Genomic DNA, 23,310 nt, shown 5'->3' on the forward strand with positions numbered 1-23,310 from the left:
CCCATTCTTTCCTTCTTTCCTTTCCTAAGTAATGAACTTCTTGTACAGAAAAAAATCACGGTAATAAAGATTTTTTTTCCTTTCCGTCTGGTAAATTATGAGAAAGACAATGAAGGGGTGAATGAATGGTATGGAAAAACGCAAATTTCATCCCGTCAAGTGCGATCAAGGTTTTTTTTGTCTGAATTGTTTTGGTCAATTGTGCAAAATATGGGCTCGATTGGTTGCGTCCTCGCTTTCCGCATGGCGTTTAAAATTTATGTGGAGATTAGTAGAGTAGAGTGGGGCAAGAGTACGCACTTAGTTTTCAATCGACCATGTGGCCCTTATGAAGCAAGCTTCTGCATATCAAATCTGTGTCGACGATTCATATACTCTTCCTTTATGTTACCCAGTAGAAAAATATTGAAATTATTTAGATTCGTTTTAGTAGAACTCTTATTGCAAGACAAGTGAAAAACGCACTCTTACCCCACCGGTGCGGTAAGAGTGCGCATCGGGTGGGGTAAGAGTACGCATTTATCCAATCATGTGCTTTAAGTATATATTAACACAGATAAGACTCTCAAACTCTCAAAGGGGGAGGGGGTTCTAAAAATGTGCACTTTCATATGAAAAACCATTGCTTTTTATATATACAAAAAACTACAGAGGTAAAAATATATATATCAGGTTACGCGTGGCGTTTACAAAGGCATTTTCCTTAAAGAAAGCCCACCTATCACGTAACGTAAAATTTGGCTATTTCATCACCCCTCCCCCCTATCTTACACTATTTGTATGAATCCTCTAAAAATTATATGGATCGTCACACATCTCGCAACCCCTCCCAGCTAAACGTTGCGTAATTTATGAATGTTTCTTTTGATTAAATGAAATTATCATTTAGATGAAATTGTGTTTTCGTACTATGTTTAGGTGTACAACAAGTCCTAATACAATTTCATTATTTCGCTTCAGTGCTTTGTTCGCTAAGTCCTTTCTAACACCGAATTACTTCAACTTATCCTAAAAACTTGTGATAATTTCGAATTCTGTCCCTTTTTTCTTAGTTGTGGATCTCAACGCTCTGGAAGAAGTTTTATTTCGGCCGGAGATACGGATTTGACATCATAACTTGAAGATTCATATGCGTACTCTTGCCCCACCGGTTCCTGCACACTTTTACCCCACAGTCCCAAAATTTATTCAAGTAATGGTTTTGACTTCTTGGAAAACCAACCGGATTGGTGTTCTGTACCATAAAGTACTCTATACAATAGGTTATCGAAATGGTATAATGTTCACCTGATTGAACGTATATATGGTAATGAAATACTAGTTGCGGAAATCCAATTATTTTTAGAAAAATGACCAAAAAGTTATCTAACTCCATACCTCCCTTGTTGTTTATTCAAATCGTTTACAATTACACATGATAATAGTTGGCCAGGATACCTGTCAAACTGATTCAGTGCTGCTAGTTTATCTTTTTTTATTACTTCAAAAAATCGAAAACGTACTCTTACCCCACGCGCACTCTTGCCCCACTCTACTCTATGGGAAAACGTACGTTTTTACATTTTTGCTATCAGCGGCTTCAATTTATCGTCAATCACATGACTCGATACGTTGGTCTGAAAGTATAGTACCAAATAAAGTCTGAACAATGCTGAACTTTGCCGAAGAAGAAACGTAGCTGGAAGGTCTACAAAAATATTATTACGTTTCAAAAATTGATTGTTCAAACAATATGCAAGAAATGTGCACACTTAAAAATTTCCACCGATCTCGGCTGTGCAAATCTCGGTTAAAGTTCGTTAACTGAAATATCGGCTGAATGGACGTATGATTACGGCGGCTCCTTTGAGTGCCGCAGTAAACAAATTGCTTTTTCAGCTGAGATATCAGCAAAAAGTCACGAACCGAGCGCTCGGCTGTGCGGATCTCGGCAAAGGAATAAAAATGCCGAGCTGAACTATGTGTGTATGTTTCTGCTAGCATTACCGGCCAACCTATGGTTGTCAGAAGGGCAAACCCACTTTCATTCTTGTCGAAATTTTTACTTGGTGAAGACATTCCGAATAACTGCCATTAGCTCCAAATCCCTATAAGATCAATAATTTTGAAATTAAACTCAGTTAAATTATTGGTCCACGTAGCTCGGCAGTGCTGGCAGAATGAACGATTTTTGCATATGGTTTGAAAACTCAACCTTCGAATCGCTATATATTTTTTTCGTGGGTGTTCCAGCAATGTACCTTTTTCGGCTAAGTTTTTCGGCATTCTTGAGGTTATACTTTAAAGTAATGAGCCACTTGATTTAAGATTAACTGAAACCTCTAGAAGTAAAAATGCAAAAATAAACGTTCTCCCATACCAATTTCAATACAAACTTTAAACGCGATGCGGAAAGCGAGGAAGCAACCAATCGGGCCCAAAATTTGCACAGTTATTTACTGCCGTTATACGCATACTTGTCCCATGTTTGATGGGATTCCCTATATACATGGGACAGTCATGCGTATAACGGCAGTTTAGGACCCATAATGGCTTCGAAAAACCAGTACACTAATTTGAAAAAAATACCACGACGTCCCACTCTAATACATATAGGGGAACGGTTCAGCACTTCATCTTATAGCTCCTATTTCCATCCCATCAAAAACAAAGCAATGAAAAATAATTAGGTTTGTTTCTTATTTTTTTGTGATTTTTTTCACCAGTGAGCACGCGTATTAGCAAAAAGAAGCGACGAGATTGGTACTGTATTTCTTTGTTTTGCGATGAGATGAATATATGTTCAGTGAGATGGAAAACGGAACAGTTCCCCTACTATTGTTTTGAACAAAATTGGAAACTGTAATTCTAACTAGCGAAAATTGGATTCACTTCACCTTTCACGATATCCCAACTACATGAGAAGTTCGCAATATGGCAAACTTGCTTAACTTGCTTGTTAGACTGCCATAATCGGTTTTGACTAGTTGAATATAACTAGTTGAGCCAAACATACTCAAGAAATCATTAAAATTGAAGTCAACGTATGCATGTTACATAATACTTCAGTCTGGACTTATATCCTTTTATTTGAGGCCAAAAACGTCAAAATAGCTGAAATGGACATTTAAATATTGTTGATTTTAGATAGATTAGCAAATATTCATGGTTTTTAAGTATTACTAAAACTTCAATATTTCAGCATAATTATAATATTTTTTCGATCTATTTTTACGGATGTGCTAGGGAGTGTGGGTTCGATTGCCGTCCCGACAAGAAGGAAACTTTTCGTGATCGAAAAAATCTTCACTGGTCCACTGGGTGTTGTGTCCTGTCCATTGTCTCATGCTAGGTGTTGAGTGTTCAGTCTGTACGACCTCTGGACGAAAATGGTGTTCTTGTCTGTACTATTTTTTAGAATTGTGGGTTGTTCTCAATGCTCCAGATGCGATTATCTTTCATTAATGGCTTGAGCACCATGACTTTTAGAATATTGTGATTTTTGGGACACCCTAATACAGCACACCGTATCATGAAACCTCTAAATAGCCGAACTCGACAGAAAAAGCTGCGGATAATGGACAAAATACCTTACGTCCATCTTAAATCTAATATCATCATCACATTGATCATCAAACATTCCAATCCCAACGATTGCTCGAGTTGTATGACTCCTTTTCCCTTACTTAATCGCAGCTTACATGTGGATGGTTTCGTGCAATACAGGCACCACTCAAAATGCACAAATTTTTGACTCAAAAAAAACTTCTATATTTTGTGATTATTTCTAATTTCACTGGTCTTTCTGCATGTATTGAAACAAACGAATTAGTTTCCGTGTGTTTCAGCAAGAAAACTTTAAAATATTGACATACTCATAGATTTATATAAACTTATCGAAAAATTGTCAAATTATAAAATACGCATAACTTTTGATATATTGTGAATTTCGACCTGGGTCTTTGTCAGGTGAATCTTCATACCATTTTCCGCGCTTTGTCTTAAAAATGTAAAAAACGGAATATTTTGAGTTGTTCCAATATTACCCGAAACCGTCGATGTATTTACATACGTGTTGCAAAATCGAGTCAACTACGATTTATTTGAGGCGACCTGTTGAGGACGAAATACGTATCTGCAAAGTTATAATCAATGTGCAACCTATGCACTGCACAGGTGATAATTTTTAACCTAACATTTAAATTCTAGATATATTTCTTGTCTTTCTAATCCAAACATAAAGGGGAGCTGTTCCACTATCCATCTCACTGGACATATGTTCATCTCATCGCAAAACAAAGAAATACAGTACCAATCTCGTCGCTTCTTTTTGCTAAATTGCGTGCTCACTGCACGGTTTTTTTTTCACAAATTTGACGACAAACGAAAAAAAAATGCACGGATTTTTTAATAGGCGGTGTGTGTTGTGAGGTGAGGCAGCCAAAATGCTGCGATGGGGGCGCGTTATATTTTACTCTATGATACCGAACCGACCCACCGACACCACATGTTGATTCAACACGGACATTTCAACCGAAAACTCTCATACACGCATAAAGGTACCTCCAAACATACGCGACGCGATTTTGTCGCCGTTGGTATGGAAGCGTAAATGGAACATTGCCTGCAGCGACTCAACGATAAAATTGCGGAGACTAGTTTTCGCCATCGCTTAGGTTTTTTCCATATGGGACTGATATGCGATCATAGGCAGTGTAGGCCATCCGCTCTAACCGCAATGGGTGATGTATAGGTAGTCAAAGCGTTCTTCCTTGGAAGTGCACGGTTAGGACTTAGGAGCCTACCGAGTAACGCTCCAAACCTCGCATGCGCAATTCGATGAAGCTCGCCGTGATCAGAACAAAATCGAAGAGAAGAGAGACGTTGGTAAAGCATTTCTGCGCTCTCAAAGCCTTCCATGATGAAAGTTCCTACTTGAATAAACACTCCGGTGCAAAAGCGCTTTTGATATTTGATATTGAATCAGATTATGGCGCTTATTATATTAGACAATGAAGTTTCTGACAATATTAGCATAATGTAAACAGAAATTTTTCATCTTTTGATGAACGTGTATACCAGCGCAAAGTTAGCGAATTTGGAACGGGTCAACATTTTGAATGAAAATGTATAAAGATTTTCTTTGTTATGGAGCTCTTCGTATATTTTATGGACAACTAACGGGGTGGATGGAGTATGAAAAATGTACACAGTTTACCCCAATGTATGAAAAATTATATGAGCTAATGCCTACGCTGATGGAATAATTATTAATTGAACAAAATTCAAGCTATGAACTATATGACATGTTAATTATAGGTTTCTGGATAGATACGTTTCTTATTTGTCTTATTGGAAAGCAAAACTTTTCTTTTGATAGTATACCAATTATCAAAATTAGTAAAAGGCAAACATTTGAGAGACGCGCTGGAAGATGGATCATTTATATTTTATATGTCAAAGGGACCTGCTTTTATAAGTGTTTTTCTCGAAATATTTAAATTCGAATAAACAGTGCAAAGATTGAAGAATTGATCACGCGACGTCGCTGAATTAAGTAATAGAATAAAATGAAATAGTAAAAGAAGGTATTTACTCGTCTTTTGATGGGTAGAAAAAGCTGTACCAACAGGGGAAACAATTATTAACTAACTATTAACTAGGGTAAATGACGGCTTTGGCAGGTTTTGTTCTTTTGTTGACCAAATCTTATGAAATTTTGCCACAATATTCTTTGATATGCAAAGAATGTTTAAGCCAAATTTGAGTATAATTTGTTATACAAAACCCCCCTGATTATAATAGAACAAAACCTGCCAAAGCCGTCATTTTCCCTATTTGTAAAACATCTATATACGTACATACTGCGCTTTAATTATTGGGTCGATTTATAACCAACAGACTATGGGAAGGAAAATGTATCAGAATGATCACAATATGAGCCCTGGCCAGCAGTGACCAAGTGAGTAACATAGCTTGGAGTCGTGTGCTAGTATTGTGTATCACATGGAGAGCCCAGTCTTGATAACAATCTATTAAGACTACAACTACAACAAAAAAGAATTATGATTAAATTATTTTTGCTCGTCTTAGGGAAAATTCCTCACAATTATAATATTATAAGAAAAATGGATTGGTTCCATTGATTTTAGCATCGACAAGTTTAAGCATATATGCAAATTGCAAGCTTAATTGCACACCGTTACGTACGGTCCAGCAAAAGTCCAAGATATGAATTTAAGAAATTCTTATGAATTGTATTTTTGCATCAGCTGTTTGTATTTATTGTTAAGTTCATTTATCATTTATCATATCATCAAGTGATCATAAAGTTCTCTAGACAGGCTATACATTTTTAAGTTTTTTCGACCTACAAGTAACGATCTATTCAATTCATACGTCTAGTAAACGTTAAATTTATTCCTATAGGACTTTTTCAAGCAACACATCGAAATTCATCGCAAGGAAGACGAATGCAAAAGCAAAAAAGGCAGCAACAACTTGCTTTGGCATGACGTTTTGTTATTCTGTCAAATACTAGCTGTCAGAGCACGAATACATCTTTACCTTAATGATTCGATAGTTAACGTAAGTGAGCTCGTTTTTTAATATTTGAGATTTAATCGCATTTCAAGATTTTTAGTTAAATGTTTTATATTATTTTAAAGTACCATGAACTGTATTTTTTAAATTCATTCATTGTGCAGTTTTGAGCATCATTAAAAGTAAAATCCTGTATGATGGAATCTGGTTTGATTTGGTGATATATTTTCCGAACTTTCTTCAAAATCGTTCCTTAAAACATTTGGTATATTTTCTAAATATTATTCATGAAAACCAATAATTGGCTGCTTATTTCAAATATCCAGCTACCGAATAAAAATTAATTTTGTGCTAAATACCAGTGAAGTCAATCTGCCAAACGACATATCAAATGGCAGGCATGCATACACTGACGCACAGACTGTCACGTGAATTGCAATGGTGGAGAAGATCTAGTAGAGGCTAGTTGAAGGTTTTTCTCGCCTGCCCGTGGTCGCCTGTCGCTGAACTCCGAAGAGAACTCCGCGAGTGCGTCGTCACAAGTTCCTTTGGATATATCGGGAATCCGTGTCTGGAAGACCGGTGTGAGTGCGCTAGGAAGATAATCCCGCTGGAATCGAGAACAAGGTGCGTTTGGATCCATCGCGAGTCGGGTGGTTGTTATAATTGGTTGAACACTACCCATCGGGGTTGCGGTGGAATCAAGGGATGTAGATTGATACTCCCCCGGAGCATTAAAGGGCTTAACATTCCGAACTCTAGTGTCCCAATCGAAACGACGTGCTCATGTGATCGATTTTGAGTGTAGTATAGTTCCGGAAAACTATCGGTTGTGCCATTTTTCCGCTTCGCAAAGCACGAAGCTTGAGATAACAAAAAGTAGTGTCAGATGAAAAATCAATAATCACGGGGTCAACTTTCAGTTAACTGTTTCAAATGTTTCTATCACTAGCGATCTTTGGCGATAATTCATAATCATAGATAGCAGTTATGGTTGGCAAAAAATCTCTGGAATTTATTGTATTTTAGGCAGGAAAAATATGTCATGTGACTTATCAGTCAAAACAGCTGACCATTTTTCACTCACTCGCGGATCGGCTGTCTCCTTCATTCCAATGTAATCATACGGCAAGACAGCACCAATTATTCTGGTTGCATAAGTTAGGGTAGACGATGTGAATCAAAACATTGCACAGGATCAAGTGTAATGATTGTTATTATCCTTTATTGATTTCCGATGAAAAAACAATCATACTAATGGCTCGACCAATAAATGTCACCACCTGTATGTGTGTAATTATACTATTCTGGTTTGTACTATAGCTTATTAGTCCCATTGGAATTTATAGTCGTTTGGGATAGTCAACTAACAATTTGAAATATTAATTCGACTGACACCGGTTGTCCGCGGAGGAATAACGTGGATGCAGAGCCATATACAAGCATTTCTTATAAGAATTAGGTTTTGCTACAAGAAAGTAATTTGCATAGCACATAGCGACATGGAAGAGAGTGAGCATACAACAACATAAAATAGCGAATGTATGGCTGTAAAGAGAATTCCATCCCATTCAGAACGCATTTGGCTGTTTTGTTGCCTAACCATGTTTGCATAGCAGTCACGCGATATCCCAGAGGAAAAAAGGCAATAATTAGCTATCGTCGATCATATGAGAGAATATGTTCAAGTAAAGAATATATCTCCTCTGAAAGCCCCAGAGTTAATCGCAGTAGCATTCATTCACTATATTTTTTGTATAACTGAAAATATAAATTGTTAAAATGTAAAGTGTAATTAAATTTTCCCTAAACTGACTCACACTAAAAACGAATTTTAAAACCACAGTGAGCAATTCTTTAAATCAAAAGTGCGAATCTCATCAAAAAATAAGAAGACAAAAGTAGATTCTACTGAATCATCTTTGCTGTTTTGCGGCAAGTAAAAAAAATGTACCGTTGAAAACTATGCAGCATATTGGAATGGTTGCCGATAAAAAAAATCCAGTGAATGCTAAGCTGACTATTTTGTGGATTCCGTTAAGCGCAAAGCGTTACGGATTTACCACTTGTCATTAGACTAGTTTGTACTATCACATTTAATTCCACCGCTAACTTCACAGATAAGTATTTCAACCTCAAAGTAAGGTCTCGTACATGCCTCGACTTATCAAAACGATTTTTTTTCGGATTTCGATTTTTTCGATTCGGATTTTTTATGACTTTCCAGAGGGTGTGATTAGCTTGGTTATTAACTACGCATTTGTTCTTTGTATTTCGTAAAAAAAACTGTAAGTCAGATAACCAATACAGTTCATAACTAGTTATATTCCATCCATCAAATTTAATGGTTTAAGCTTTTGCGGAAAACTAAAAATAAACTATTGAAGGCACTCGTTTAAAGTTAAAGGTTCCGCTCCAACGCATTCCAGGAAAACTTTGTAATTCCTGGATGATCTTTGACGAAACGCAGAACTGGAAGGATTTCAACATTAGTAAGAAAATGGGATTTGAATAGTTTTTGTCTAGTGAAATTAGTGGAATTTGAATAGTTTTTGTCTTTTTCGCTCTACAAAGTTACATGGAAAGCAAATGACTGACTGTTCGTATGTATGTGCACGAAAACTACAAAAAATATAGCCCCCCTCAATAAAACATTAATAAAGATTAAAAAAAAATGAATGGACTTTCAGTCAGAGGCTGACTCGTCTTAGCATGAAACAAATAGGTACCTGCCATAGAACGAGTTAAGTACCACGTCGTGGAAATAAATGAAATAGTACTAAACTCCTCTTAATACAGATGCTGACACTGTAGACGACCTTACTGCACTGGCCGAGCCAGCTATTGTTATTTGGTGGGACACCGCTTGGTGCAAGAATAATAGCCGTTGAAAACAATGGTGTGATTGCATCGTGTGGTGCCCCAGCTCTGTCTCCGCCAGTGCCTTACTGTTGAGGTCGAAATACGCATCTGTCAAGGTACAATCAAGTGGTGGAAGTAAATGGGATGGTACAAACTCGTCTTATGACGAAGAAGACATTCCACTAAAAAGCTCCAAATAATTTTCCTAAAATAAAAAGTAGAAAGTAGTAGAACGCAAAAGGTGCTGTTATCCTATACAGCATTTGTGATCGACATGATTAAACCATATAGTAACCCGAATTTTGCATAAAGAATTTGATCGATACGTTAACTGTGAAATTTATTGTTTTGGTTTGCTTGTTCTCTAGTACATATAAAATATGGGCTACTGTGATGAAAACATGGATAACTGACACATAAACTACCGTTGATCACAATGGTGTTGAACTTGATTAAAAGATAAAAAAAACACCTTAATAAAGAAAAAAAAACTAGATTTGAAGCGCCATTAGCAATCTAATACTTATGTATCAATTAGAAGAGTGTTCTGAGAAACAGTAAAACCGTCCAGAATCCTTGTTTGTAACCGCAATCAATGGCTTATAAGATTAAATATGATTAGAATTAATCAAACTGAATTCAAAGTAGCGTGATTGAAAGTGATAATAAAATAAATTTGAATATTTCATCAAAATCTAAACAGCAACATTAAAATAATTAAAATTTCGGTTCAATCAAAGTTAATTGCCTATTTCCGGGGATTAAACCACCCGACTTGGACGTTAATTTACAATGTTGTGAAACTCATATGTGAATATGTACGTTATGTGGAAGATATTGGATTTGGAAAATGTATTGGAGGTAACCAGTAGTGGTAGTAACCAGTAGTGGTTACCTCCAATACATTTTCCAAATCCAATATCTTCCACATAACGTACTTATTCACATATGAGTTTCATAACAATTAAAATTTTTTATTTTTTCCTGAGGTCAACCTTATTAGATTACTTTTTAATGCAAACTTTAAGCTTGTTTTCCTCTTCGTTCTTCTTCTTCTTCTTCTTCTTGGCATTACACATCCCCACACTGGGACAGAGCCGCCTCGCAGCTTAGTGTTCATTAAGCACTTCCACAGTTATTAACTGCAAGGTTTCTAAGCCAGGTTACCATTTTTGCATTCGTATATCATGAGGCTAACACGATGATACTTTTATGCCCAGGGAAGTCGAGACAATTTCCAATCCGAAAATTGTCTAGACCGGCACCGGGAATCGAACCCAGCCACCCTCAGCATGGTCTTGCTTTGTAGCCGCGCGTCTTACCGCATGGCTAAGGATGGCCCCTTCTTCTTCGTTATTTACAAGCTTTACATCCGGCCTGCCCAACCTTTTCAAGCCACGGGTTGATTTTCAAAATGGTCACTTGCGTGCGGGCCAGACAATATTTGGTACATTTTTTATACATTTTCAAAATAACCCAAATAAAATACATTTTTTCGCGAATGGCATTTAGTTTTACAGAATGGTTAAAATTGTTTAAAAGAAAAGCTAAGCATGAATTAAATCTTGTTTGAAAAATCTTTTGTTTGTGCTTATTTTCTTTCTCTTTTTATGTGGAAGCCAACAATCTTCTTTCCAACACTTTCCAATACGCATGTTGATTGCACAATCGGTGATCGAATTTCACAAGCGAGATAATGAAGATCAACAATTACTTTTTACTGCTTTCATTCTTGATAAGAGTTGTTCACACATATATGTACTTCTGGAGAGAGAAAATATCTGACGAAAGATGTGTTGTTCTGAAATTTAGATTCGAGCACGTTGCTGCATTGGAGGTCAATTATCTCCATTTGAAACATTCTAAGTACGTTATTCAAACCAGTGAACGCTGTTGAGGAACTGTGTTCTCTAAAATAAGCGAATAGGTTTGAAAATTTCTGTTCGAAGGCTTCGACTGTTTTCTACCGGAATTAGATAAATGTATCAGTTCTGGACAATCAATTGTGCCTAATTGTTTCAATTTTATTTCAATAGTTTACATGTTGGATAATAAAGGTCCGATGCGGCGCAAATCCTTGATTTGCAACTTTATGTTCATGTCATTGAGATGATTGGTGACATCTACTATAAATCCCAGTAACTCATTCATTCAGGATCATGCAGCTTGGACATTGGATTTGCTTTATCTTGTAAAAATGGTGTAATTTAATGGCGTCGCGTAACATCACTTTTTACCTGTGCGCTGATGCAAAAAATGAAAATTTTGATATTTCTAAAGCCCAAATGGAAAAAAAATATCAGAGTGGTTTAAACTAATCAAAATCTAGTTATTCTATACATTTTCGCACGAAAATTCCTTAAATTTAAGTCCAGTGCACAGGTAGATTGAGGTTAGGGAAACGCCACTGGTGTAATTTCCTTTCGAAGAGAATAAAATCTCTCAAGCGAGGTACCACGGGTTAGCCAGCGAACTTCGCAATAACACAGCAAATCAGCAAATCACTTCCATTTCCGTCAACATAATTTGGAATTAGTGGTGGTTCAGTTGATTTTTTTTAAAAACGAGCGTCGCTGCATCACGAATAGTTTGATAGTTTTTGCACATAGATCTTTTTTGGTAAAAAAAAAATTCAATGTGCAAAGAAATATCACAAATTAACTTTTGTTGCTTATTAACAATTGCTTTAATTTTCAAGTGTCACAACGCCCATGTTCTTTCCCGTCATCGCCGGTGCTGCATAAGTGCTTAGGTCTGCATAAGTTTTACAAGAAAAGTTGAAGCTCCTTCATACGAGTTTTAACAGCTTTCCTCGGGTATATACCTGAAGTAGTTGTTACCTTTATTAAGATCGAAACTGCTAAAGATGATTTTCTGTCCTGGAAAGCTCTCATCAGTATTGTCAAAATCTCATTAACAGCAAAACTGGCCCGTACTGCATTATTCGACTCCATGCTGGCCCAAATTCAATTCTTATAATTAGTAATAACCTACAGAAGGAGCTTTTCGAGTCAGAAAGAAAGGCTGTCGGGCCGCATATGAAGTATTTTTTCTTACACGCCGCGGGCCACTCAAAATGGAGTCAAGGGCCGCATCCGGCCCGCGGGCCGTACGTTGGGCATCCCTGCTTTACATTGTTTCCTTAAGCGGTTTACCATTGATCGTTCAATGTAAAGTTGAGGTAGATGTTCTTCCAAATTATTTTTCCTTACATTGGTGAACTGTACCAATTCTATCTCAAGGTAACAAACGTGTATCTTATATCGAACGAATTTTATAAATCAGCGACAAGAAAAAAGTATAATAATAATACTAACAATCCCTGGTTAATAACAGTTTATCCTTTCCTTTTAGGCAACTGTAGCACGATCCCTTGACACAGTTCCACCGTAGAACCCAACAGACCAGCAATGTCCGAATACTGGCTAATATCCGCCCCGGGTGACAAGACCTGTCAGCAAACCTGGGAAACGATGAACAACTTAACCAGCAAGCAGAACAACCTCTGCGAGAACTTTAAGTTCCACATTCCGGATTTGAAGGCAATGACTTTTGTATAGGTTTCATCGTGAAAGTTGTGTTTGAATAATTTATTATCTCTTCAGGTTGGTACCCTGGACCAGCTTGTCGGTTTGTCCGATGATTTGGGCAAGCTTGATGCTTACGTGGAGCAGTCGACACGCAAGATTGCCGCCTACCTAGGGGACGTTCTCGAGGATCAGCGGGATAAGCTGTATGAAAATCTGCAGGCCAACAACAGTGAGTATAAAATATTTTCTATCCTCTGCGGTAGTGTTTATCGTATCAGTCGCGATTTAGCGATCGAACGCTCGAAGAGCTTTTCAAATCTGAAATTTGATAGAGGACTTCCAACAATCATCGCATCAAAGTTAAATAGTAGGAAGACTGTCGAACGCACCAAACTTTCATAACTGCTGTATTCCGTTTTGGTTATTTTGTTTTCTCAATTTATACGGCTTCGTATCTACTTGATTCGTAAATTTTATTACAATTGGCGGTGGAGAAACTGCTTTCCCTTTCAAAAGTATTTTGTAGCGGTACCCAACCTTTAGTTTAGCATTTTCATTTCTCTAATGCATGACAATCTGAATCATTCCCTGATTTAAATTATGGCATGCATCCTTAATATTTTGCACATTCTCCAACCTTCAAGCATTCCCCGAGAACTCTACAAATAACTTTATTACATCGCGTAAACTACACATACACACATTCATCATTTTAGCTTTAGGCTGACAATTGACAGTATAATTACCTACATGAAATCATTAAAAAAAACCTAAACTAACAAAACAAAACTAAAACTAAACACAAGGTCCCGGACCATTCGATGAATCTCCATCCGAAGATACCGGCGAAATATTTTACAATACTTCATCATCGTCGCATCAGCAACATCTCTCTTACACTGACGCCAGCAGTCATGGTACAAACTCGAACAGCAGTTATTGTTCCCATCATACAAACTCATCGGCGTCTGGCTCAGAGCGGGATATTGATCCGTCGGGTTGTGTGTGCGTTGCATCTGGTTCGATGCCTAATTCTCCCGTTACCGTAGAAATCACCGGCAGTCTAGAATCTCACAAGCAACAACAGCCGCAGCAACAGCAGCAACAACAACAGTCCCAGTCCCCAACGACTAATGGTCCTCTGTTTTTCGGACCTAGAAAGCGCAGTCATAGTAGCAATTGCAATGCGCCTTCACCAGACCCAGAGCAGGAGCACGATCGTGATCACGATCACGAGAGTGGCTTCGAATGGTGGTTTCATAGGCGTAAAAGCTCACACAAATCCAGGTACAGGCACTGACAGCGAATTGCGAATATACGCACCTCTTTGTTGTTACGTTTCTATTTTGTACATCTCGTTGTGAATATTTCTATGGGCTTATGTAAATTTGCTGCATTAAAAATCCAAGACAAAAAAAAAACTTAAATGATAATTTTTGTATATATCGCAGGTTTCTAGACTCACCTACAATACAGTGGTTTTCATGTTTTTTTGATTGCTTATAATGAATAAGATCTCACAGTAGATCAGGATTACAAGATACACAAACCAGATTTTTTTAACTAAAAAAGCAAAATTTTTGGATTGTAAAAAGTTCATAGCCTCATGTTATACCCTGAATCTGAGGTTTAATCCTGAAGTTCACAACATTTTGAGCATGGGATTACAACTAAGCTTTTAAACTCTATTTCTAGTTTGATTTTTCTATGCGCCTAATGTGCTTGAATTGTTATTTTATCACTTATTAGGTTAGGGGTTTCCAATAGCTTTGCGAGCGAAGGCGTAGGATGGCCAATCCAGAGATGGCGAGTGCGATTCTCGGTCCGGTCTAGGATGTTTTCGGGTTGGAAACTTTTACGGCACCCTGAGCATAGTGTATCTATTGTACTTGCCACAAAAGATACATACTCATGCAATGGCGCGCATAGAAAAGCTTTCAATTAATAACTGAGAATACTAAGAATACTAAGTTGAAAAGCAGGCCAAGTTTCAGTTGGAATGTAGAGCCATTGAAGAAGAAGGTTATGGTCTATTTTGGTCCAATCAATTGGATGAAAAACCATAGGAATTTCAATGAAATAATTTTAAGTGAGTTTAAGACCTTATAAGACGAGCAGTCTGTTATCCTTTTATTCCGCGCTTGTTGCGACACAGCAAAGCTAAAATAAAAAGATGACAAAGATTATTCGTCGCTTCTTTGGTTAGATTGATGCCTCTGAAAATGCGAGGTAACAATTATTTGGGCTTTGGACAGTTTTACCTTAATTTAAACGCAACATTTTTTTTTGTAAAAAGACTCGGTTTTTACGCGGGTCCTTTTCTATTCAACTATTTTTCAAAGGACACGAAAAACCGTGAAAAATCGATTTTCGTTGAATAATGTTTACACAGATCTTGTGATTGACACGGTTTTTCTTGCGCGGATTTCTGTATTTACACGGGTATTTCCTGGGATTCAACGCGAATCAACTTAGTTTTGGATAACCGCATTTTAAATTGATTTCTCCGGGTTGCTAATACAGCTATATGCTGCCCCAATTCGCGTAAGAGTCCCATAACAAATTGCCAATGGAATAAAAAGTTATGTATGTATGTAGGTATGTATGTGAAAGAAACCACTCATTGTTGCATGGCACAACCGTTAGACAATAGACTGTCCTCATGCTAAGATTTGGTTAAGTGGAAAGTATTTCGTTCTGATCAGCATTTGGGTTCAATGCTAAATAGCTCGAAATCCCTTACACTCAGAGATTGAATCCAAAAGAGAATGAAAAAATCTCTCACTTAACATCTCTGTATACATTTACGATAAGTAGCATACCGTGAGAGACTTTTTTCACAAGCTGGCATGATAAAGAACAGATTCGGGAGGCCATACCCATGAACTATTTCTTTAGAAAGCTCCAAAAGTGATGGACACCAGTTTTGAGCATGTATTCCAACTTGTTTTACACAGTTGTGTGGTCATCAACACAAAATGAGCAAGAACGAAGCGTTTTATCATCACTGTTTGGTGGTGGCTGCCTATCCGATTCTGTTTTTCCGCACTTGTATACTGTCGTTATACGCATAACTGTCACATGTACATAGGAAATCCCAGAAAACATGGGACAAATATGCATACGACGGCAGCATACATTTTCGATGAATTTGTTTTCATGGCTACCACATACATAGTCTACTAACTCTTAACCAATTATTGAAATAGATAGCTGGTTTTGGGCTACCAGGGAAGTATTTCTGGTATTTCTCTATATAAAACAAAATTCAAAATTCCACGGCAAAGGTCTCAAGTTGGAGAAATTTGCCGTGGAAAAACTGACATGGGACTCTTGTGCGAATAAGGGTAGTGCAGCAATGACTGAAAACAATCAAAACACTTGTTAAGTAACCTATGAACATAGTATACTTGATTAACCTCTTATGACATATGCTGGGTCCACTATTCTCGAAATTCTGGTATGCCTCTGGTATGCCTATTCATGTGAAATATTGACCTTCTCGACATGAGTTGTTATAGAACAAGGACACGTATGTTTCATAATAGAATGACATTATTTTGCTGCGGCATCATTTAGGCAAATTTATTAGTTCCGATTGATCATCACGTGATTCTTCGGACCTCCGGCGACTTAATAAATCTTATGAAAATAAGTAAATCATGTCTAATGTGAATCTGATAGCGAAAATAATCTTTACAGAATGTATGTAAGTTAGAAAAACATTCGAGTTATTAGTAATTTATGTTTCTCATAGATTTCAGACTGTTTTTATTACGTGAACTACGTCTAAGGGCAAGGCTTGGAGTGTTAATAGCGCCTTTATCCTTCGATGGACTTTTGAGATTTATGAACCAATATACTCGGAAACATTCCACCAATTTGCCAGTTTTATTGAAATTTTTGATTATCAACGTTCAATTATTGAAAATTTAAATTCTTTCATAACCCAGTATACATTTCAGAACCAATGATTCCCGTTCATTCATCCCATACATAGAGGGTTTCAAACATTGTTAATTGCCAACTTTTAGGATATTTTATATTATTCCACTGTGGTGTGAGCGTTGTGTATGAATGGGGTGGCTCCAGATGCTGGACAGTGGACAACTTCTGATAGTATCGTCCATATTATGCGTCTGAGTTTTATGTGGAATATTTTTCTAATCCAAATGTTTCAGCAATATGCTTAATTGAAACTGGTAATTTTTCATTAGTTTTACGGAGATTATGCCCAATTCCCCCTCATAAAAATGCCTATTTATAATAATTCACTTGAAGTTGAAAGACTAATCGAATAGTAAGGCAAAATAAATTGTGTTATGAATAACTGTGTGGACATGCTTTCCTAACAAAACGTTGACAACATTTATTATCTTGTCATAAGACGATTAGTACTATCCCATTTAATTCCACCACTTGATTGTAATTTTACAGATACGTTTCTCGATCAGTAACGCCGTCCTCAGTGTGAAATCAAGTGACAATCAAGTGGTGGAATTGAATGGGACAGTACTTAACTCGTCTTATGACAAGTGAAGACATTCTACTAAAAAGTTCTGAATGATTTCTTGACATTAACCCTTTCCTTCCCATGGTAGCTGTAGAGCTCCATCAAATTTTACACCTTCCAACATTCATCGAATTGTTTCAACAACAAAGAGCAGTATTTAGCACAACTTTATGGTTTCATTAGATTGAAAATATAATCAATTCTGAGTAAAAATAGTGAAACTATTGAAAACAATCAAGTAACTATTGATTTACAATTAAAAGCATTTGCTTTTGTTAGAAATTTTAGCTATTTCAAGAAAAACCTAAACAAAGTTCATAACAGCTTATGTTAGAAAAATTACTTAAATTACTGGCTTTTGGAAACATTGACTGATTTTGAAGAAGGGATCGTGAGTTTGAATAGCCTTATTCCGGGCAAACGTCTATTTCTAAAGAAGGAAAAACATCCACCAGTGCCTTATTTCGGGCGAACGCATGTTTTTAAAGAAGGGGTCACACCCTCCATTGCCTTATTTCGGGCAAATGCCTACTTTTAAAGAGGCAATCACATCTACTATCCAGAAGAAAACACATTAATCATTGCTTTTCACTGGGCAAACCATTATTCCGATTAAGGGTTACAATAATTATTTGTTTTATACCCAGCAAATGCTTGCTTTCTATGCAAGATTTTTTTGATGCTGTTCAAAATTATCCCAAATGACCTTCATGTCGAAAAATATTGGCCAAATAGTGTTATTTTAATCTGCCGTAATCTGGAATAGTGACGTAACAGCCATTTTACAACATGTATTTTCTCCTTTTTCTGTTAAAGAGCTCGATAAGTAGTACTCGTTAACACCATTTTTTGGAAAATTACGTCACTTTTTCAGATTACGGCAGTAATGGTCTGTTTTCATTTAGGGATATGTCATTTTCAGGAAATGTCATATTCTGGGATATGTGTATCGGGAAGTATTATTTTCGGAAATATCACTTTTGTTAAAGTCATTTTTGGAGAAATGTTATCACCGAGAAAATGTCATTGTCTAGGATTTTTACAATTTTAAGGAGTTCGGGCAATTTGTTTGCGGAGCATTGCACAATGTCAACGAACCTCGGATTAACTAAACAAGAGGGATTTTAAATTAAGTCGTTTTCTAAACAATACCCGACCCCAATAACCTCCTGCATTCCTCCTAGCCTCTCTATAATAGTTTCCTTTTGGGTAGAAATTACGTGGTTACAAATTTGGTTTGAACTGACCCATGCGATAAAAAGGTATGCTAAACTGTTAGTTCAATAAATAAAACCTCTATTTCCTTCAGCAATGACACTCCTACCCAGTCTGATGTAGTCTTCTTTAGACAGAGAATATGGGTTACAAATTTGGTGAACATCGGTAAATGGGTTCAGATGTTATGCTGAATTGCTCGATAACAAAACAATACCCCTCTCTCACACCCTCCCTCGTTTAAAATGACTTACCCAATCGCTTCATTAGGATAAAAAATTTGGTTCAAATCGACCAAGGGGTTCGAGACTTACACTGAGTTGATCGATAACTAAGCAATAACCCTCCTCCCACACCCTCCCCCTTTTCCAAGGAGCATCCCTAAGCCCCATATAGTCGTCCCTTAAGATAACGAATTTGTGTTCCAAATCTGGTTGAAATCGGCCAAGGGGTTCAGAAGTTAACTTGAGTTGATCGATAACTGAGCAATAAACCTCCCTCCACACCCTTCCCCTTTTAAAAGGCCAGCCCTAACCCCTCAATCGTTGTCTCCTTAAGAATGTGTGTTCCAAGTTTGGTTGAAATCGGCCAATGGGTTCAAAAGTTACACTGCGTTGATCGATAACTAAACAATACTTCTCCCCCCACAACCTCCCTCTTTTCCAAAAAGCATTCTTAACCCCTCTATCGTCGTCTCCTTCAGATAAAGAATGTGTATTCCAAATTTGGTTGAAATCGAACCCCTGAACCCCTTGGTCAGAAGTTACACTGAGTTGATCGATAGCTGAGCAATACCCTCCCCCACACTTTCCCCTTTTAAAAGGTTATCCCTAACCCCTCTATCGTCGTCTCCTTAAGATAAAGAATGTGTGTTCCAAATTTGGTTAAAATCGGCCAAGGGGTTCAGAAGTTATGCTGGAACATACATACAAGCATACATTCAAACATACATACAAACATACAAACATTGAGTTTTATATATATAGATAGATAGAAGAAGATAGAAGATAGATAGATAGATTTTAAAAATTGAATTTTTTCTTTGCACTGATTACAAGTTTATTCGTTACATCGTCCCAGGTTACATCTCAACCTGCAACTAATCATCCAGTTTTACAAAAGCTCAACCGAATTTAAATTGAGGAGGGTGTTGGCGTAATACGAAGGCCTTCTCAATATTTTAATTTATTGATACACAAAAGACCGCAGCGTGATTGTTAATTAAAAATATAACCACATGGTTATGGAATGTTTTCAAATTGAACCAAAAAAGTTATTTATTTGTGAATAAGCGTCTCGGAATTCGCAATAGTTCCGCTAAGAAAAATGTTTCTTTGTGTTTGTACATTAAATATTAATTTGTTAATCTGCTGTGCATAATCAAACAACCAAACCACAAAGTAACATAGGCTCTCTGATGATGCATCCCGTTGAAGCTTTTCTATCATCTACACAAGTTTGAAACACAAGCAAATATTATGAACTTTTTCTTTTTCATGTCACATAAAAATCATTCATTAATACCCAGCAATGAAATGATAGAAATAAATGTTGATATCCAATAGCAACCAGATAATACTACCGCCATCGGGGGTGACAATGGGTTTGGGGGGTGAGAATGGGTCATCGCTCTCCTCATCTACAGTCTGGAGGTCGGATAACAAAATCATTCAGAAAGGTCTCTTATAGTTTTCTTGCCCTCAGATACATTAAATCTATTCTTCAAGGATTCTAAGTAGTTGAAACCGTGACCCATTCTCACCCCCATTTGGCCCATTGTCACCCCCGTCGACGGTACCTTTTCAGTAATGTTTCGCAGAACATCTACTCTCATACTAACCATCGTCACATTGAAGAACGTCCATTATTTACATCCCGCTTCTAGAGTGAAAAGATGAATTAATGAATAGTAATATTCAAAAATTTTATTGTAATGCTAATTCCTAATAACGAAATGTTGGATGACGTGAATGGGACCTAAGACCTAATTCCAAAAATATGATGATTTAAAATAAATATTGGCATAATTAGGTAATGATGATTAACTAAACCTATATTACTATAAAGTACGAATACTTTATTTCACACTTCTAGATCAACATTTGAAAAGGGTGTAACAGCCAAAATTTATTCCTTCTGATTCTTCGCCTTCATATTTAGCTATATATGTGGACAATGAATCAGAAGGATTAGAGTCCCTTTTCAAATGTTGGTCTAGACTTTTTATCATATGTATATTGAGGTGGCTCAAAAATACTATCATTTTTTCTTATGGGTCGATATCTTATTCCGTTCTACATCTACACTTCAGAGAAATGCTAATAACTTCGTCTTCTTTTCTCGCGATTTCCAGCATAACATTCTGTATTTAGTTTCAAAGTTTTCCATCGTAAATGGTGCCATGTACCTCCAAATTACTGTTTTTCGATGTTTTTCAATAGATTTTTCAATATAAACTGCCAATGAGCGAAGCTCCGCTCAAACGTTGACCAATTTGGCTAAAATTTTGTCTAGAGTATCAGGGCATAATGGAACGTACACACGGTCAAGCAGTTTGACCAACATCGACTCCACCTCTGGTTTATTCAAACATCCATCAAGTTTCACCAACAGCAGCACCAACAATCAATTTATTCGACCAACAATCTCACACACGAACGACCGAAGCGCCAACTTGAGCACCAACCATCAAAAAATATATGGGGGTTTGTGCAACTTCACTACAAATGCTTAAACATGTTTGGCGAACTTTGACTCCACCGCCGGCAACTCAAACCAAAATCAAACCGTTTTAATTTTTTCCAACTGACCCGCCAACTGTCAAATCGTTGTTCGAACAACTTCACACACGATCAAACAAAGCAGCAACCGAAGCGTTTTCTTGGGGGCGGAGTCAATGTTCGTCAAACTGCTTGACTGGTGTGTACGTTGCATAAGATAGAACGGAATAAGAGGGAGGCCCATCTAAAAATTTGAAATAAGTTCTTTCCATACTAATTTGAGCCACCCTAATCCAATAGATCAAATCTTGTAAATTATTTTGTGAACAAATTTGGAATTTTGTCATGCAATTGGTTCTGTGTTTGTACAAATCAACAGTCTTTGCTATTTCAATTGGCAACATTAAAAAATCATTTTCCATGTAGAAATATTCCATCACGTTCAAACGGGTCCTTGCAATTTGATTTACCAGGTATTCTTTGTATCACTTGCTCTTCACAATGCTTTGCAATATGTTCACTCTCACTATGTTCATAACTGACACGAGACAAGACAGCTCATAGCAGAATTCCCTCGTAAAATATTCTCCAGAATGCAAAGTGAAATTTGTATGCGTCTACTTCGTTAACACACATGCAGTTTAATGCTAGGATGTAAGTAATTGACAGCGTTTGTCGAATCGACCACTCGGGATTCTGATAGGAAAATTACATCCAGTTATCTTGTCTTGTTTCAGATCCATAGTATGTATAGCGAGTCTTGGTGTATCGTTCCTAGATTTGGAAAGGTTTCATTCATGCATTGTTTCCGTTGAAAATTGGCTCTGTGTTTGTTAAAATCAGCAATCGTTGCGAATTCAATTGGCTATATAAAAAAAATCATTTTCCATGTAGAAATATTCCATCACGCTCAAACGGGTCCTTCCGATGATCCGTTGTGTGTTTGCTGTTCACCCATTGCTAGTCTGTTATCGATCATGATGAGATGTACTTTTTGTAAACCGTTCAAAACTCGCCTATCTCGTTGTGTACCATTAGGAGCCGCTCATCCAGTCACATTTGTGGTGGTACGACCGGTGGAAGTTTGCCATTCCGGTCTTCGCCGGTGAGCAGCTGTTGTGGCAGCCAAGGACGGTCCAGTCCAGAAACAATGGAACAAGAGGTTTATGGTGGAAATGTCAGTAACTCTACAGTGCCATCGGCAGTGGCCACTACTAATACTACAACGTCCACTACCGCAACTGTTCGGAATGGTGCGGTGCCTTCACTATACGGCCCGATCAGTCCAGGTCAGACACCTGGTTCACATTCTTTGTTTCTCTGTTCCGTTACACGACTATTCTATATTTCTGACTTTTTTATTTCTAGATCTTTTTCTTCTTCTATTGCAACACCACTCTGCACTCACGGTTTCAATTTGAGTCCCACCCTTTTTTTCGCCGTTTCTGTCACCACCCACCAATTTAAGAAGCACACTCAAATCTCCTTAAATTCACAGTAATCAATACAGCATCTTTTCACATCTTTCAGCAACTTTATATAATACAGTCATTATCCCAATTCCACTTGATCCGTCCTTAGTAGTTCCTTTCACAAACCGTAGCTTTGGTCCGATAGTTCTGTCTATTGAGTTGCACGCAAATCCATGTTCCCATTTTTATCAAATAATTCGGAACTCCTTCTCTTATGTTGATCAGCTTTGGTTGCGTTTCGGTTTTCTTTAGTTCAAAGCAGTTGAAAGTTGGCAGCAAGTGACCAGTTTATATTTTCTAGCAGAAGTGAGTCAAGGCTGAAACGTTTTTATGAAATACCTAGTCCCTTCGCTTAAAAAATGTGTGCCGAAAATGTTTCCTCATACAGTCGTCTTTTTGTAGTTGAAATTATTAGTCTAAAAGACATAAACTTGAATCTAATTATGGACAATTTTGGCTCCCCAACCTTTTACTAG

At 37.2% G+C, this 23,310-nt stretch overlaps 2 protein-coding genes across 4 annotated transcripts in view; both read left to right on the forward strand.

The window, feature by feature from the left end:
- LOC134217440 (V-type proton ATPase subunit C) overlaps positions 1-23,310 on the forward strand; it is a 51,574-nt gene that overhangs the window by 23,656 nt on the left and 4,608 nt on the right. The window contains exons 1-3 of one of the 3 annotated variants that reach the window (XM_062696205.1): positions 6,545-6,567; positions 12,739-12,926; positions 12,990-13,143. In XM_062696205.1, the coding sequence (XP_062552189.1) occupies positions 12,795-12,926; positions 12,990-13,143 (286 nt within the window). In that variant the 5' untranslated portion in view covers positions 6,545-6,567; positions 12,739-12,794. Of the gene's footprint in view, positions 1-6,544; positions 6,568-6,924; positions 7,150-12,738; positions 12,927-12,989; positions 13,144-23,310 lie in introns of those variants that run through there. The other 2 variants (XM_062696204.1, XM_062696206.1) reach the window with 2 other exon arrangements.
- Positions 13,153-23,302, forward strand: LOC134217441 (uncharacterized). Its single transcript, XM_062696207.1, has 2 exons — positions 13,153-14,201; positions 22,401-23,302. The coding sequence occupies exons 1-2, from the start codon at positions 13,939-13,941 to the stop codon at positions 22,861-22,863; spliced, it is 726 nt and encodes a 241-aa protein (XP_062552191.1). The 5' UTR covers positions 13,153-13,938; the 3' UTR covers positions 22,864-23,302.

The sequence above is a fragment of the Armigeres subalbatus genome, chromosome 2 (assembly GCF_024139115.2).
Source record: "Armigeres subalbatus isolate Guangzhou_Male chromosome 2, GZ_Asu_2, whole genome shotgun sequence".
NCBI classification, from domain to species: Eukaryota; Metazoa; Arthropoda; class Insecta; order Diptera; family Culicidae; genus Armigeres; species Armigeres subalbatus.